This window comes from Papilio polytes, unplaced genomic scaffold, assembly GCF_000836215.1.
Source record: "Papilio polytes unplaced genomic scaffold, Ppol_1.0 DF823288.1, whole genome shotgun sequence".
Lineage (NCBI taxonomy): Eukaryota > Metazoa > Arthropoda > Insecta > Lepidoptera > Papilionidae > Papilio > Papilio polytes.
The window spans coordinates 563,118-579,032 of NW_013525916.1; the positions used below are offsets into that span (position 1 = coordinate 563,118).

The 15,915-nt window shown below is 33.7% G+C and overlaps 1 protein-coding gene across 1 annotated transcript in view; it reads left to right on the forward strand.

Annotated features, from left to right (window-relative positions):
- Positions 1–15,915, forward strand: part of LOC106104951 — a 130,270-nt gene that overhangs the window by 51,348 nt on the left and 63,007 nt on the right. The window contains exon 3 of the mRNA XM_013285144.1: positions 5,758–5,967. Coding sequence (XP_013140598.1) covers positions 5,758–5,967 — 210 coding nt within the window. The remainder of the gene's footprint in view (positions 1–5,757; positions 5,968–15,915) is intronic.

Consider the following 15,915-nt stretch of genomic DNA (forward strand, 5'->3'; position numbering starts at 1 on the left):
GGCGAAAACTTTACGAATAAATATGTTTACTTCTATAAGAAGCGAAATAAAACAATTTCATACTGGAAAAAGTTTATTTTTTTGGAGATCAGTGTACTACCCATGCGCATAAAAATATTCAGTTCCTCTTGTAGTAGCGAGTAAAACGATGAAACTCAAGCCGTCTTCAACCTCAGCCCTTTTTATTAATATCAGACAGAGCATTTTAATTTTAATAAAACTGAACTCCGGCACGCCCAACCTATTTGTCAACCTTCTTTACTTTTGCTGGCATGAAATCATACACTCCGCATAACAGTCCCTATCCCAAGAAAAGCAATCGAAAACGTTCTTTTTTATTACACTTCTAAGAGATAAATTCGATTGTTAACTCAGCAAACGTATATAAAATGTGAATTTGTCGCGACCCACCGAGTACGATTTAAGCTTTTCTTCTAAAGTAATAAAGGTGTGTTTTATTTGCGCTGCGACAGATTATATTTGGGATTTGGATGGCGAAACACGTAGGTACGCCATCGCTCATGTGACAAATTTCTACGTTTGCCTTAACGCGGGGCGTCGTGTTTAGAATATTGTATGATCAGGTACATTGTAAAATGTTATAGATTTACATGTCCAATTTACTGTAAGTGATTTTAACGAAACAGGTTAAGCCCAACATTAGGTACTTTTTTTATAATTGATGCTATAAAGAAATCGTTTAAATAGCGTGTTTACGATGCAGTGTTTAGAACAATAGATATGACCAACACCTCCTCTCCAATCTTCTGAATAATCGACATGCTTTCATCTTTGAAATAATTTAAGTAGAGATTCCTATCTTAATAGTGTTTTGACAAATCAAAGTTGTTTTAAAAATCACTCTTCAGTTTTTATTGCATACTAAGAAATTGCGGCCTACATCCCTAGAGGCAGTCGGTTTGTCGGTTCGTTTGTCAGACTTTGTATGATTCAGACTGTATTCTCTTTCTTGTAGTAACGAAGATCTAACAATACGTGCGTGAAGGGATTCTCGTTTATTTGTAGAATGTTTTCGCGGATTCTTTTCGGGGGTTACCCCTTACTATAGACGTGATTTTGCTACGAAAGCGACTTGCCAATTGTATATTTATGAGTTCACTATTTTGTCGAATTGTATTTTGCTGTAATTCGATTTTGTTGTAACCGAATTTTTTTGCATATTGTAAGAGTACGGATTAGAATATTTTTTGTATTTCTTTTAAGGTTTCTCTTATTGTATTAGTCGCTACATTTTTCTTGTTAAGTCTATACGTAATACTATAGTATTCCAGTATTCGAAATTACTATAGACAATGCTTGTTGTTATTTTTTAATCCTATTTTAATTAAGCTAAATTACCCGAATAGCCACCATCTATAAATATATCAGTCAAATGTAAATATATTACTAATGGTGTATAAAAGAGGGTATTAAAATTATTGCTTGTTTTCAAGAGGTAATAATATTAATACGTAAAAAAAATTTCCATGTGCCAAAGTCATGGTACTATTATCCAAATAGATCCAACAAACTTTTTGGAATGTCTATAATGCTTTGTTTGCATTTGTTTTTATAAAAAATAACTGTCTATAGATGGAATTCCAATTGGAAAATATAAAAATTAATCAATGTGCACCTCAATGTAAACGTGTTTACCGCGCCAACTGAATTTAAAGAGAAACAAAAGTTTGAGAGAATCGTGGAGAAGAATTTGAGAGGCATGAGGTACAGTCGCATTCGTTCAATGTATTATAGTTAGAGAAAAAATGTCTGAATTTAAATTCTTTGCACTTTAAAAAAACGTCCGCCTCGTCTAACAATAATTAGTAATCCAATATTGGTTAAAAAATAAAAAAAAAAACAGTGTATCTGTAACTATAATATACTGTAATTAGTACATTACGTTATTACAATATGATAACACCGTTTAACATAAAATCTGAATCCTGTGTAAGCACTAGTTTATTAAAAAACCATCTTTCAAACTTTTATGACTGGAAGACGTTCAAAGTATCGTAGTTTTAAAGGTGGAACACCGCTTGCGAAGCTGACTGTACACAGCGCACCGCATAGCTGCAATGCGGAGCGCTGCGCTGTGGTTATGAGAGGCCTGCTCTCTGCACTCGCGACACAGGGGGTTTATTTTGTCAATAAATAACACCTTGTAAAACTAAATTATAAAAACATTTTAAAATTGCATTTGCGTTTTATGCAGATTAATCGAAGGATCGCATTTTATATAAAAAAATGTTTTAATTTTAGAACACTCCCTATATCACGGGACCCTATATATGGGAGTCACGTGGAAAACTATAAGATTGATACGCGTGTTCTTTTGACTCAGCAAAGGCAACTACGTAATTGTTCAAATGCTAAACAATGTTATAATTATTCAAATTGACCGGTCATCGTTTATCAGCGCGGACGTCCTGCGCCAGAGTATCGCGTCTTATCACCGCTAGAGGAAACAGTCCATGTTTTTATTTATGTTAGTCCCCTTCGCCCACGCGTCATATATCGGATTCTAGAATATCCACAGCTTCATTTCGCGAATATTTACAGTTTATTCCGTTTCGCGAGTTCGTAATGCGCACAGTTTGAGTTATGTGAACTGTGAACTTTGATTGTTAAAACGAAAAGTTTTCTATCGGTTTTGTAAGTTACTAAGTTTTTAAACATTGATGTGTTTCAAGTGAAAGTGACAAATAGGATTGTTTTCATTGAAAAACAGGTAAAGATAAATAATTTAATGTTTATAAAATTATGAATAATAGAATTAAATTAACTAAGTTGTCCGATATTCGAGGATCATTAAATATCAGAAAGGAATGAACTAGCATCGGCTGAGCGCTTTCCAAGCGAGCGAAAACTTTTTAATTTAAAGCCAACATCTCGAGAGGCTTCGCTCAAAGGATTCGAAAAAAAGTAGTTCGGACTGCACCTCATTACTGGACTTCGTAATTGAGTATGCAGATTGCATGTGGAAAATGCTAAAAGAAAGCATTCAGCCATCTATTACAACTATTCGAAACGCGGGAAAAGTTGAAAATTCCATTCAGATAAAACGACGTGAAAAGTAAAGGAAATAAAAAGACATTAACGAGGCAACTCTACATTTATTTATTACTATTAATTGTTTAATATTTTTGTCAGTGCATAAAAATCAATACATTGTCATTTATTATATTAAGTTGATTTTTTTACTGTTTGAAATTCAGAGTCCATGGTCAGTATCCATAAACTATTAACTGGTTAAAATCTATTGCACAAGGGGATACGATGTAATAGCGTATTAGTATAGCAGTAACGTGTACTTTAAGAATGTTTTATTCCTTTTGTTACTAGGAATGTTCAATAATACAGTCTGTAACTCTCCTAAGTTACATCTAATCAAATAACCACAAAACTTATTCAATGCGATAATTAAAGAAGCAGTCGGAGAAACCCTTCACAAAGGAGATCCAAACAAAAAGGACAATGAGCTCGTTAGAGGAGAATTTTTGCCAACCCTCCCCCAAGTGAAGTGGGCTCCAGGAGATGTCCGGATAAAGAATGCTAATTGTAAATAGATTACATAAAGACTTGAAGTTTTAAAAAAAACATTTTTTTCATTCCAGTACAATTTTTCTAATCAACTTACAAGTGTTTCTTTCATTCTAAATTTAATTTTCAATCCTTTACGCTTTATCAAAATAAATTCCGTTCTTCAAAGACGAAATTTACATACTTTTAGATTGTTTCAATCGCTACTTTTAGTTTTGGAACGTTTATTTCAAAGAGGGTAGCTTTAGTTGTGAAAATGAGTTCATTTAGATGCTATTTCACATTCGAATAATTTCTATTTGCGTAAAAACACTAGTTTAGCGTACAGTTTTAGGAATTTGGGTTGCAGCTAAAATTATGCAAATAATTTGCTTGCATGAAAACTACTTGTTTTAACTATGTCTCGATTATTTTAATAAGTATAAAATTTCAATATATTAGTTTTAATACAATAATGATTTCTATCAAAGGTGAAATACAAAAAAAATGATATTATATTCTCAACGGTAATTGAAAATGTCTGTCGAAAAAGGCAGTTATCAAAGGTATAATAATAATTCCTTATAAAGATATTTATGAACGTAAAAATCTCAACGTGTATGTAAAAATTTTGTCGCAAAGTCGACCGTCTTTCATTAAATAGCGAGCTTTTTGATATAGAGTTAAGCTCCGAGTATTTATTTGCGTTTCGGGAGAAAGGCGCAATATTACTTAATAAAGTCCTGTACATCAAAGCTACGTACGGTGATTACAGGTAAATGAACATTCGGTCACACCGCTCTCATATTTTTTTCGTTTTACTCTGATAAAAGTGTATTTATTTTCTTTTGCATTATTAGATTTTTCCACATTTATTTTGTTGTAATTCATGTTTTATGTAAATCATGTAATAAATTACTTTTACCATGCGAATATTGACATGTAGCTTTCGATAATATGTCTAGGAAGTCTAATTTAAGTCGAAAAAGTCCACTGTTTTCGTATACAGTAAGTGTAGGGAGGGGAAAGGTTAGGGTAAATATCCTGCTTCTTGCGTCCCGTCCTCTGTTAATTAAATGTAGTCAATGAATCTAAATATGCGAATATATCTAAGAGCACTTGTCGGTTCTCTATTTCGAATAATTCCGATGGCCGTTTGTTCTTTTGTACGTCTTTAATATAAAAAGAATCTATTCGCTATTTAAGATTAATTTGAGTCCTACCATTTTATAATATAGAACGGAATGTTTTCCTTAATATTAGTATACATTTATTATCCACATTTTATTTAGAAAAAAGGGAAAACGTAAGATAATTTCCATTGTATTCTTTATCATACTCAGAAGCTTTATTATTTCTAATTACATCCGCTGTTCCTGCTTGGATTCCTTTTTGTGGCTTCCTCGCTTTTGTTATTTGTTTTTGATCGGGTTTCTTTCGATCTCTCGCAGGTAATAAGTAATGTACGAAACGATTTTTGTCAGAATCTAAAAATGTTTTAATATTATACGGGATTCATGTTGTCTTCATTATATTTCATTGATATAATTTAAGTATTAATGTCTGCTGAATCTTCTGTTTCTAAAAATTGTTTTGTAAAAGGTCTAAAATTGTCTAGTGTTACTGGGATTCAGCAATCCTGTCTGGTCATCCATCATTCGTCAAAAATAAAACTTATTCAGTTGAAGAGTTTACCTTTTACTATCATATTACTAGCGGCTTAAAAGTTCTGTGTTTCAAACACAATATGGAGTACTTCCTAAGTTAACCACATTTTAAACCACAGGCTTCTTATTGTTTACGAACTTTAGAGAATCTTATACGAATGTAGAAACCTTATAATGATAGTCATGACTTTGTTTCTTAAAGGTCAGGATTTGTTTTCACGATACCGTGTTCAATTTCATTATATTACCGCAGACAGACAAAATAACATTTTCAAAAATATTCCAGTAAGAAAGCTTTTTTAAATGAGTTTCTAAGTGACTAACAAGTCACTCACTTGTTTTAATTGTAACAAGTTAAATTGTGTTAGTAGAAGAAGAAAAGCTATCCATAGTTTGTCTTGAAAAAGCAACATCAGACCTTATGACGTATATACGCTTGATAGAACCTTTAGTTTTTGATATTGTAAAGCGTATACGACTCTGAAATCCTTCGGCTATGAACTGGAGGACATCAGGAATCTTAATTTGTAGAGTGTTTGCTTTAATGTCTTCTTCTTGCTTGTCTTAGGCCTGGGCCGACTGCAGCCTTACGGCTCGGGCAGCGGCTCCAGTAGCGGCAGCGGGCGGCGCCGAGGCCGCGCGCGCGGCTTGCCTCCCTCGCCCCCCTCGCCCGCCGCGCCCGCCACGCCTACCTCGGCCTCAGACAACGCCTCTGACGCTACGCTCACTGACTCAGAACTGCCTCTCGCCAGGGATTCCACTCTGCTTGTACATAACGGTCAGTATTTTTATCTAGACACCATTATCCTATTCTAAAAAGATAGGTATCTACTCTTGTGATGGATCTTCATAATCTATTTAACTGTTAAGGACACTTGTAATGGGTTGGTCAATTGGAGTACCTCGATCTTACTAAGCCAGTCTTGTACCTTGTATCTTTAATTGCTCGTGCAACGATAAATAAAAAACAACAATAAGTATGACGTGAGAACGTTTGAAACGTATCATTGGCGAAAACAAAAGCGAAATAAAGACCAATTCCGATGAAACTCAAACGACGTTCGACATCTGAAGACTGGGAGCGTAACTGTGACGCCCGTGTTTCAAGGAACTCTTTTATATTCTACAAAGGCACAGAAACACTGGGACATATGAGACGCGACGACGATACTTAGTTGGGAACTTCCATATTTTGTTGTACGTTTTGGAACACCTACGAGAGTACGAACTTTGGTTATATCGAAGTGCTATCTAACAAGTTACTGATTCGGCTTATTTCCTTTGTTGGAAGATAATAACTTTTTTTTATTATAATGTTGTGTTAGCCTGTAAGTGTATCCATGATATTGTGTTTTAGTTATAATTACTTCTCTTCATCATACAGAACTTATTTCATGTGATACGTTGGCTTCCTATTGAAAATAAATAAATAAATAAATAAATAGTATTGTAAATCTATAAATTCGTAGTTACGTTGTCCATAAAAACTATTGAAGGCTCAGGAATAGGAATTTACAATCTTGATAATCTGTATATTTTCTACCACTATCCAAATTTTTACCAAAACATACCTGTTAATCTAAATTGAAATCGCAAACATTCAGTGTCGAAGCTTCTAGAAGACAGTAGTTTCGTAATGATTTTTTATAGTCAATGTTAATTGAATGCGAAATCCACAGAGTCCCGCTTTTAATTTACTCAACGATGGAATCTATAATCACTCGAGATTTCCTTGAATGTAATTAAATTGAATTCCTCGATGCGGTACGCTGATACTCCCGGTACTGGGATTGACGCATTTGCCTAAGATATGCCTTGTATGAAGTAGAGACGGAAAACGTGTGTAGAATATTGTACTTCCTTTACTTCGATAGATCAAGAATAGAAGTGAGTATTACCAATAATTGTATTTTTAAGATCCAAAAAGACATCACGCATTAAGAAAAAAAGTTTAAATCGTAAATAATCATGCGGTAGTAACTATTTGTTTAACATGTCAGAAATAAAACGCTAATTGTAAGTTGTTATACAAATGTTGGGGAAACATTACCGATCTCACCGCATGTTTTCAATGTTCTCCGGTAACTTTTCCAACGGTTTTCGGGGACCCGTGTTTGTTTACGTTTAGTTTTTGGGTCACAATTTAAACTATCGTTGCTTTTATATGTCGTTTAGCGGAACATCTGACGAGCGCTGTGCGGCTTGTACCATCTGACCTTTTGTTTACAAAATTTGTTTTGGTTCTCTCGAATATTTCGGGATAATTTGTCAGGGTATAATTAAAGTGGTGTTTAATCTTTAATTTAGGGTCGAGTGACATTAGTTTACTTCATTTTATGCGGCACCTTCATTAAAGTAAGTGCTTTAATCCTTAGACCCTTGTTTCTAGTGTAGTTTATATGTTTATTTGCGACATTGGTACGTACATCTTTAACTTTAATGTCTAGATTTCAACAGGATTGTGTTCCTGCTGTTTCAGAAGTGTCCAGAAGACCAAATAAATTTTTTTATCGGGTTTTCCTTTAACTTTCATATGTTTACTATATTTAGATTCACTGTCTTATTTATGAGTAACCGAATCTAGCTCGAGAGAACTCTCCGAGGACCGTCTTCACGTCTAATTGATATCGAAACCACTATCATAAATCGGAATGACCTCAAATACTTCACACTTTAATGGCGACTATACTCAAATGGATTCTAATTTTATAAACAAAACTCCCATATCACAGATCGTCCGGATTCCCGTCCCGACAACTCGTAAAATGGCTGCCGGCGGCGAATGTGTTAAACAATTTGATATGCGGTAAAAGCGACGTTTTTATATCGCGATATTTCGGTAGGCATACAAGTGTCGTCTTTAATTGCCTCCATTAAAGGAATGTTTGTGACGCACCGTCGAACGATAGATGGATTTGAATGCGTTCTTTTTTACCAGATAAACTCTTCATTAGCTGTCCCTATCAGCAATGTGAGATAGAAAGAGAGAAGCGATTGTAATGTCGAGCGACAATGCGTTCCGGAAATTCGTTAAGGACTGTAGCGACGCTTCGTTAATTTTTTACGCATGTTTGTCTAATGAATGTCTTTAAATTTCCATATGTTCTTTGTATGTTTAGGACTGCTTGTGGAGAATCTGTGAGTTGGTCTGTTTTGAAAACGAGATTGTTTTTATTTCAACTTGGTTGTAAAGATTACTACTGGAAGTCAGCGATTAAAATGTCTGTCATTGGTTAAAATTAACCTTTAGTATAACGGACTTTTCGATGTTAATTTAATAGGATACCAGAATTGAAATGTATTCTCTCATTTCGTTTTTTTTTTTCGTTTCGAAGCACATTTGTCGGGTCGCACAGATAACTAAATAAACATGTCATTAGCGAGGGTGCTTACACTTTCTCATCTCGATTACTGTCGTGCACCCTCAAATTGTGGAATTAAGGTTTCCTTATTCATCCGTCAAGAGAAAACCGTAAAAATTCGTTCACTCAAAGCGCCCCCTAATCCTGAAGACGAATATCTCAAAGTTGCGGACGGAGCGGAATAATCGAGGTTGTGAACACTAGAAAAAAAAGTATAATTCGTCACTTAATCCGAGACGCCGTGTTGGGGGCCCGCTAGTAACAAATACCCTACATTACCCGTGACTGATGCAAGTGCCATGTTTTAGTACCGCGGATTTTGACGTAGAAAGAGCAAAGTTTTACGTTCATGGGAAAAGTATATGAAGTCCGTACTCACCTGCTATTAGACTTTGATGGTTTGTTTTTATATGTTTTTCACGGATTTACTCCAGGATAAGGAAGAGCAATTTATTTTCACATATCGACGATGTTCATGTATTTGTAGATTTACTGATATCAGAGTATATCTGGACTACACTTGCAAAAATAATTTGCTTCAATCAAATGAACCCTTTCTGTAATCTTTCCTATGTTCATCATCATCAACTTGCCCTTATCCCTTATGGAGGGTCGGCACAGTATGTGCCAGAAATACATCTCTATCAGCCGTCATATCTGAATCCACTCCTTTCTTAAGCATATCTTCTTTCACACAATCCATCCATACTTTCTTCGGTCTTCCTCTTCCTTTGTAGCCATCCACATTCATTCCTAACACTTTCAGGTTTATGTCCCCATCGTCTCCTCTTCTTTCCTATGTTAAATATAATATTTTATTACTATTTCTTATTAAAAATGTCTGATCTAATTTTGTGCATACGTTTCCCTTACATTTCCGTATATCGACAGTTTGAAGTTCGTTGCTTACGAAGCAAGTCAGCAAAGGCAAAGTCGCTCGGATCCCGCTCGGCTTGCTTCAACACACAAAGAGTTTCGTATCAGTCGTGTTTGATAGACCAGAAAATATACAAGCCTTTTGAGAGCAATCCTTTAATACTAATTGAATCATAATTCCGAATGCGGGAGTTTCTTTTTATGTAAATCTCGGTCCGCGAAAACTCAAAGCTACGAGAAATAGGAGCATGAATAATCTTGAGCGTTGAAAGTCGGACGAAGGAGTCTTGTGTAATCGGGATTAAAATCTATTACGTTTTATTTCCTTTTATACCAATAGGAGTTCTTTTTTTGTAGCAATTTTCCGAATTACATAGATTTGTAATGGGTTTTCTTTTTATTTACAGAGGGGATATAATGTAGATATTTTTTCTAGTTTATGATATGAAGTATTCTAACTGGTTGAACATTATAGTTACGAGTTAATTTAAGTAAATATTTAGATACTGCTTTAGGCTGACGGCAATAGCAAAAGACAATTTAACAGCACAGGCGGCGCGGGTGATAAATCTCGAAGACAATTTCCGAAAATTTTTCTATCTCATAGATTTATACAGTGGGGTACGTCTCGTAAGAAAATCGTACCTACAATCCCATTATCGATCCCTATTCCAGTACAATTTGCGCCGAGCGCGAGCAATTTTCAAACTTAAATGAAAATAACGGCGACAGTGTTAGTGAAGTGCTCCTTGTTCGTAAAAATTATATCACTTTTAACAGCACATACTCGTTTTATAGTTTGACTTTTGTCTACAAAGTCCACAACTTCGAGTAACAATGTTTTAACAGCTTTTGAAAAATAAAATAAACAGTATTTGTTGTAAAATTCAACATTTAGATATTGTTTTGTTTATCTTTAGAACTCATCGTCTAGTCCCTTTATTTCATTTGAACAAAGTCAGCAATTGTTCGCTGAAGTTACGAAAATATTAAAATAAGCCATTTCTTTGGATAAAATCTCATTATGTTTGATAAATGTAACTTTAAGACAAAAGAAAAACGAATTTACTATAAAATTAACCAATCTTTTATGTTTTTTAAAATGTTAACATTTGATTCTTCCCTTTGTGTTAATTAGTCATTTTTTTACAGTTAGATTAGTATATGTAATTGTTTTTCTTTACCTATAGTAAATTAAATTATCACTATCAACATTTGAATACCTATCTTTGCGTTATGTCTACAGTTTGTTAGGACATCTCTCAACTTATCGATAGTTTGTACTGTGACGTCACTTGCAAGCCTTCTTATAAAACATGTTTTGTTTCCTTTTAAATTTCCCTCTATTCTCGTATTATTGAAATTGAATAATCAGATGTATAACAAAGCTCCAGCACCGGCTTCAATCTAAATCCAAATAAACCAAATCGTTGAATAAATACGTTACGAAATATTAATTTCGTAATCCCTGAAAAATGCCTTTGTTCGGTTTTATGATTGAAATGAGTCGTTCAAAAAATGTAGAGCAAACGACGGGATATCAAACATTTTTTACAATACTAAAAATGTTAAAGTCAGATTTAACAATTGTAAATAATTAATAATGCATGACGATTACTTTAAAATGAACAATAGAAAATAGGCTTTCATTTTTAAATATATATGTAGCTAACTTATGCCATTGATGAGAGCGTTATTATTATTGAAACAGAAGGCTTACGAAAGTTTTGTTAAACGGAACGTACAAAAGTTACTTAATTTTTATTTGTGTTATTAATATTGGTCAGGTCGACTTTGCATAATAAAGACTGTTTATGACATTTTGAGCATCAATAAACCAATATTGCCATCGGTTTTCCATTTTCGCCTTAAAGCTATCGAGCGGCCATTGTGAGCGAACGCATCGCCGCTCATTCGCTAACCGGTATATATTTTAATAAAAGACAATGCCCTTTATTTGGGCTAACGGATAAATTGTAAATTATTGGCAACTGAACGTTGTAACGAAATAATTTTGTTCAGTGAAATAATATTTTGCCTTCAACGTGTTTCTTAACCCCTTAGTGTATATTTTCCTAACATAACTAAGGGTCGTCCGTTGTGACATTTAATATAATACGATTTAGTATCTTGTAGATTAAGTGGGCAATTAATTTCTGTATTAATATTAACTTATTTGAAATTTAATACTAAAATAAGTCTTTTAAATTAACGTAAGTCAGTATTTAGATATAACAAACAATGCTAAGTGTAAATTATGTAGACTAACCACATCTTTTGTAGATGTAGGACTTTTTCCATGGGATATTTACATATTTTTTGCATAAACTGTTACTTTTGGCCAACACTATTCGTATCCTAGACTACTCTCCCATAGCAAATCTAAAACTACAGTCCTTTAAAGAAGGAATAAATGTCTTATATCATGTAGAAATCCACACTAAGTAGGTTCTCTTAGTGATTAGTTAACAATTCTGAGTATGGCAGTAAATGTCATTTTCTACATAACAAAAACATTAAATAAATTCGTTCAGATTAGATGAATGAAACGCACGTCAGTTGTTCGGTAAACGAAATTCATTCATAACGTCTTACGTATGTACGTACTAAGTTACGACAACATAATGTAACAGATTTAAGCCGCTCTGTACTCGCAACAAAAGGAAAGTAAGATTTTAGGAAAATGCGCAATTCTTTGCGACGTAAGAAATTTCCTTGTCACCCGTAAAGTTATATTTGTCGCTTCAATGATCATTATTGCGACGTTATTTAGGCTGGCTGGCTTAAACGCGACCGCAGATGTAAGTTGGTATTGTCACAGCAAATGGTAGGGTGCTGTTTTCTTCCCACAAGGAGGCAAGGAAAAGTTTTAGAGTGTTATATATCGCTCGAGATCGCAACCAACTTGGGAAGATGAGAATGAATTACATGTCACTTTTATTCTCGCTTTAATGTTTACATTAATTGTCTTTAAGTGTTGTAGCGTCGAATGTTTTCATTGCTGCATGTTCTATTAAAAACTTGTAACGTCTTAAGTTATTTAATGAGTCAAGTACAAACGACGTCTTTTCATTTAAGTAACTTATTTGAATTAATTTTTATTTTCGTTTTACTTTTCTAGTATCTTAAACTAGTAGTAACTTACAACCTTAAATGTCGGTGGTGCTAAAATTAAATTAAATTCAGGCCGTACAACAGTAAGTACCTCCGCTGAAAATTCTCTGAAAAGAAGTTGTTAACAAAAATACGCCACAGCCGCCTGCGGGCGCGAGATAAGGCGTAGGATCTGCTGTAAACACCCGCCGAGCAACTGCTCATAGTAACATCAACAAGTGATAACAGAATAGCGGAATAGTTTAACAAATCGTAACATGTTCGAATTTTATATATTTTGTGTTTTCAAATTCTATTTCAACTTACCGACTTGGTATTATAACACACTAATACTTACATGAATTAGTACAAAAATAGCCCAAAGTTCACTTTTTCACTGCACAAGGAGGCAGTTAGTGACTACAGGATCAAATTAGAACATAATAATTTTCTAACTAAACGATAGTCTCGTAAGTAAAATAAATGCTTTGAATAAGTTCTACAAAGTTTTAAAAGATGAAAACATGGATGTAGTTTTTCCTTAGTCGCAACAGCTTGTGACTTGGGCCATACGTACATAAGTATTTGCAACCGGTGAGCGGAATTCCTAAAGATTGGTAAGTCGGGCGGCGGCGTTTCAAAGAAAACATGTATTGATGAGTTTAATTAAACCTCGTATTTTGTTAGTCCCGGCGAATACGCCGCTCCCCACTTCCTCGGGAACTTGTTAGTAAAGCTCGCGTCACGGAAATTTCAATTACTTGCCGCTTATTATGTTTCTTTTTAAGTTACGTGAAACTTAAATTCCAGTCTTAACGAATAATCTTAATAATTTTCTGTTAACTAAATATAGAACTAATGTGCGGTAAGATTTTTTATTGTAAATAATTCTCTAAATGCACATGTGCTGAGTGGCTTTAAATAAATAAAATAAAATAGATAAATAAATAAATTACTTTCCATTTCTAATACGACTAATTGATATAAATATTTCTTTATTAATCCTTTAACATTAAAACTGGTATTTAAAAATTGTCCTTCATACAAATGTTGCAAATAATATTGTAATTCTTTAACATTCAATTTAACCTTCCTACTTGTCTTTTCCACAAGCAAATTCTTACCTTTTTCATAATTTCGTTGATGACTTCCAATTTAAGTTACAAGTTGGTATTTGTTAAATGAAAATGAAAGGTAGGATATTATAGAAATATTCCAATTCCAACGACCCTTTGCCATAAACGGAGCGTTAATTTTATAAAACATTTTCAGATTCTCGATTCGAGTGCGGTTTGTTTTTGGACAACCCGAAAATGGTAAACGAATCCTGTTTGTGACTTTTATTACGATCCACTCGATCCCTTAGTATGTCGTACTCTCCAAACTCAGCATAATATTAAATACTAGCTGGTCCCGTGCGACTTTATCCGTATGAAATTATGAAAATTTTATTTTATTGTATACATATATCAAATTATCAATTACAAATATCAAAATGACGACATGATGACAAACCATGACTGTCTTGCTTCCTTGATGTTGGCAGCAAATTATAGTCTCTTTCCCACAATAGGCTTTTTATCCAAAATATTTACCCTCTAAGCTTAATGGCGTTAAAATGTATACCCTAAAGCGTGACGTAAGTGTAGGGCTTCTTATTTAAAAAGTATTATTCATAAATATGTTGTAATTGCTGACATCTTAGGCAAAAGAATTGTGTGTTTACGCTTTATTATAATAGTATAGATAGATATACTCGTAGATAATCGTGCGTCGAAAAAAATTCGTCAGTGTCTATTTCGCATTTGAATATTACGCCATAAGTATCATTTTGAGAACGTCTCGACAATCAAATGTACAAAGGGAGTCTTATGTTAGATTGATAAAGGTTCTATTCATTTTGTCAATACTTAGTGATTCATTAATATTAAGTAGATCTAAGTTTCATTAGTTAAACTCTAGTTAGGTAGTTTGGAAACATAACATGAAGTTATCGAATCAAAAATTCTAACTAATGGTTAAACGTACCCGGGAAACCGGATAATATTCACACAAAAATAAGCGACTTTAACCGCAATAAAATCCGTTAAATTCAGATTAATTTCACATACATTTGTTGCAGAGGCCTGCATTATTCCAGGATTTTTTGGTAGGAAAGTGTCGACCAGACGTAGTAAACCGACACCTCCGCCAGTTTGCTTGTCCCTCTCTCCCCAACGGCACTGCATCGTAAATGCATCATTAACTAGTGATGTGCCACTGATACTAACTTATTTGATAATATTAAACACAATAAACTACGCATCAAAATTACTAATCTCAATTTTAAAAATCATAAAAAATTATAACCTTGTTATAATTTAATCAACACAACGTATGTTATTTTTAAATTTCAATTTTAATTTTATTTAATAATACATAGCATCGTCCTATAGTTTACATTTTTAGGATATTTATTTGTAAAGAATTCTATTCAAAACGATTTAATAACATTTAAAACATGTTATGTATTTACTTTACTATTGTATTATGTCGATATTTAACGACATATATATTCTAACGATGATGTGACATCACTAGAGGTGTCACAAACAATGCGCCCTCATGTCAGGAGCAGACTGCGCGTGACAAAACATTAGCGAGCAGACGCGGTGCGAAATTCTGTTAGACAGTCAATAATGAAATGTTTTCTTATATCTATATGTATATCAGGAAAGATTTGTATTTTTGTATGTATTGAAATAACTCAAAAACTACTGGGCCGATTTCTGACATTCTTACACCATTAAAAAGCTACCATGTTAACGGCCAGTAACATAGCCTATTTTCTATTTTGTTTTTGTTTTATTTTATTTTATGCGGGCGAAGCCACGAGCAACACCAAGTCTTTGATAAAAAGAAACTTAGAATTTCATACAATTTCATTTAATTTTAAATAAACACGATATATAAAATGTTAATAAGGAAAAGGTGAACACGAAGATAATCTAGTAATTATGAAAAACACTTAAATCCAAAACTCCTATTTCAAAAATAAACACAAATCCCAATAATATTCAAATTTGTCATTTCATTGACAGCATTAAGGCTGAAAGGACTAACGTATAAGGTGCAAAGGGGTTCAGAAATCCTTTTGGCAGTAATAACGCTATTGTGCCGCCTTCAATGCGTCTTGATCCCGTCGTTATCCCATACAAATCTTTACCTACCCCGTGTAAACACACCTTCAGGCCGAGTAGTGCGCACCTCACTATGTTAGCGACGTCACGAAAAATCCTTTCAATACTTTGATCTGAGAACTTATGGTATGTAGAAGTATTAGGTGACTGTTTATGAGATAGACTAATGATCTCGTGTGTGAAAGAGATGACAGCTAATGATGTATTAAATTGGTG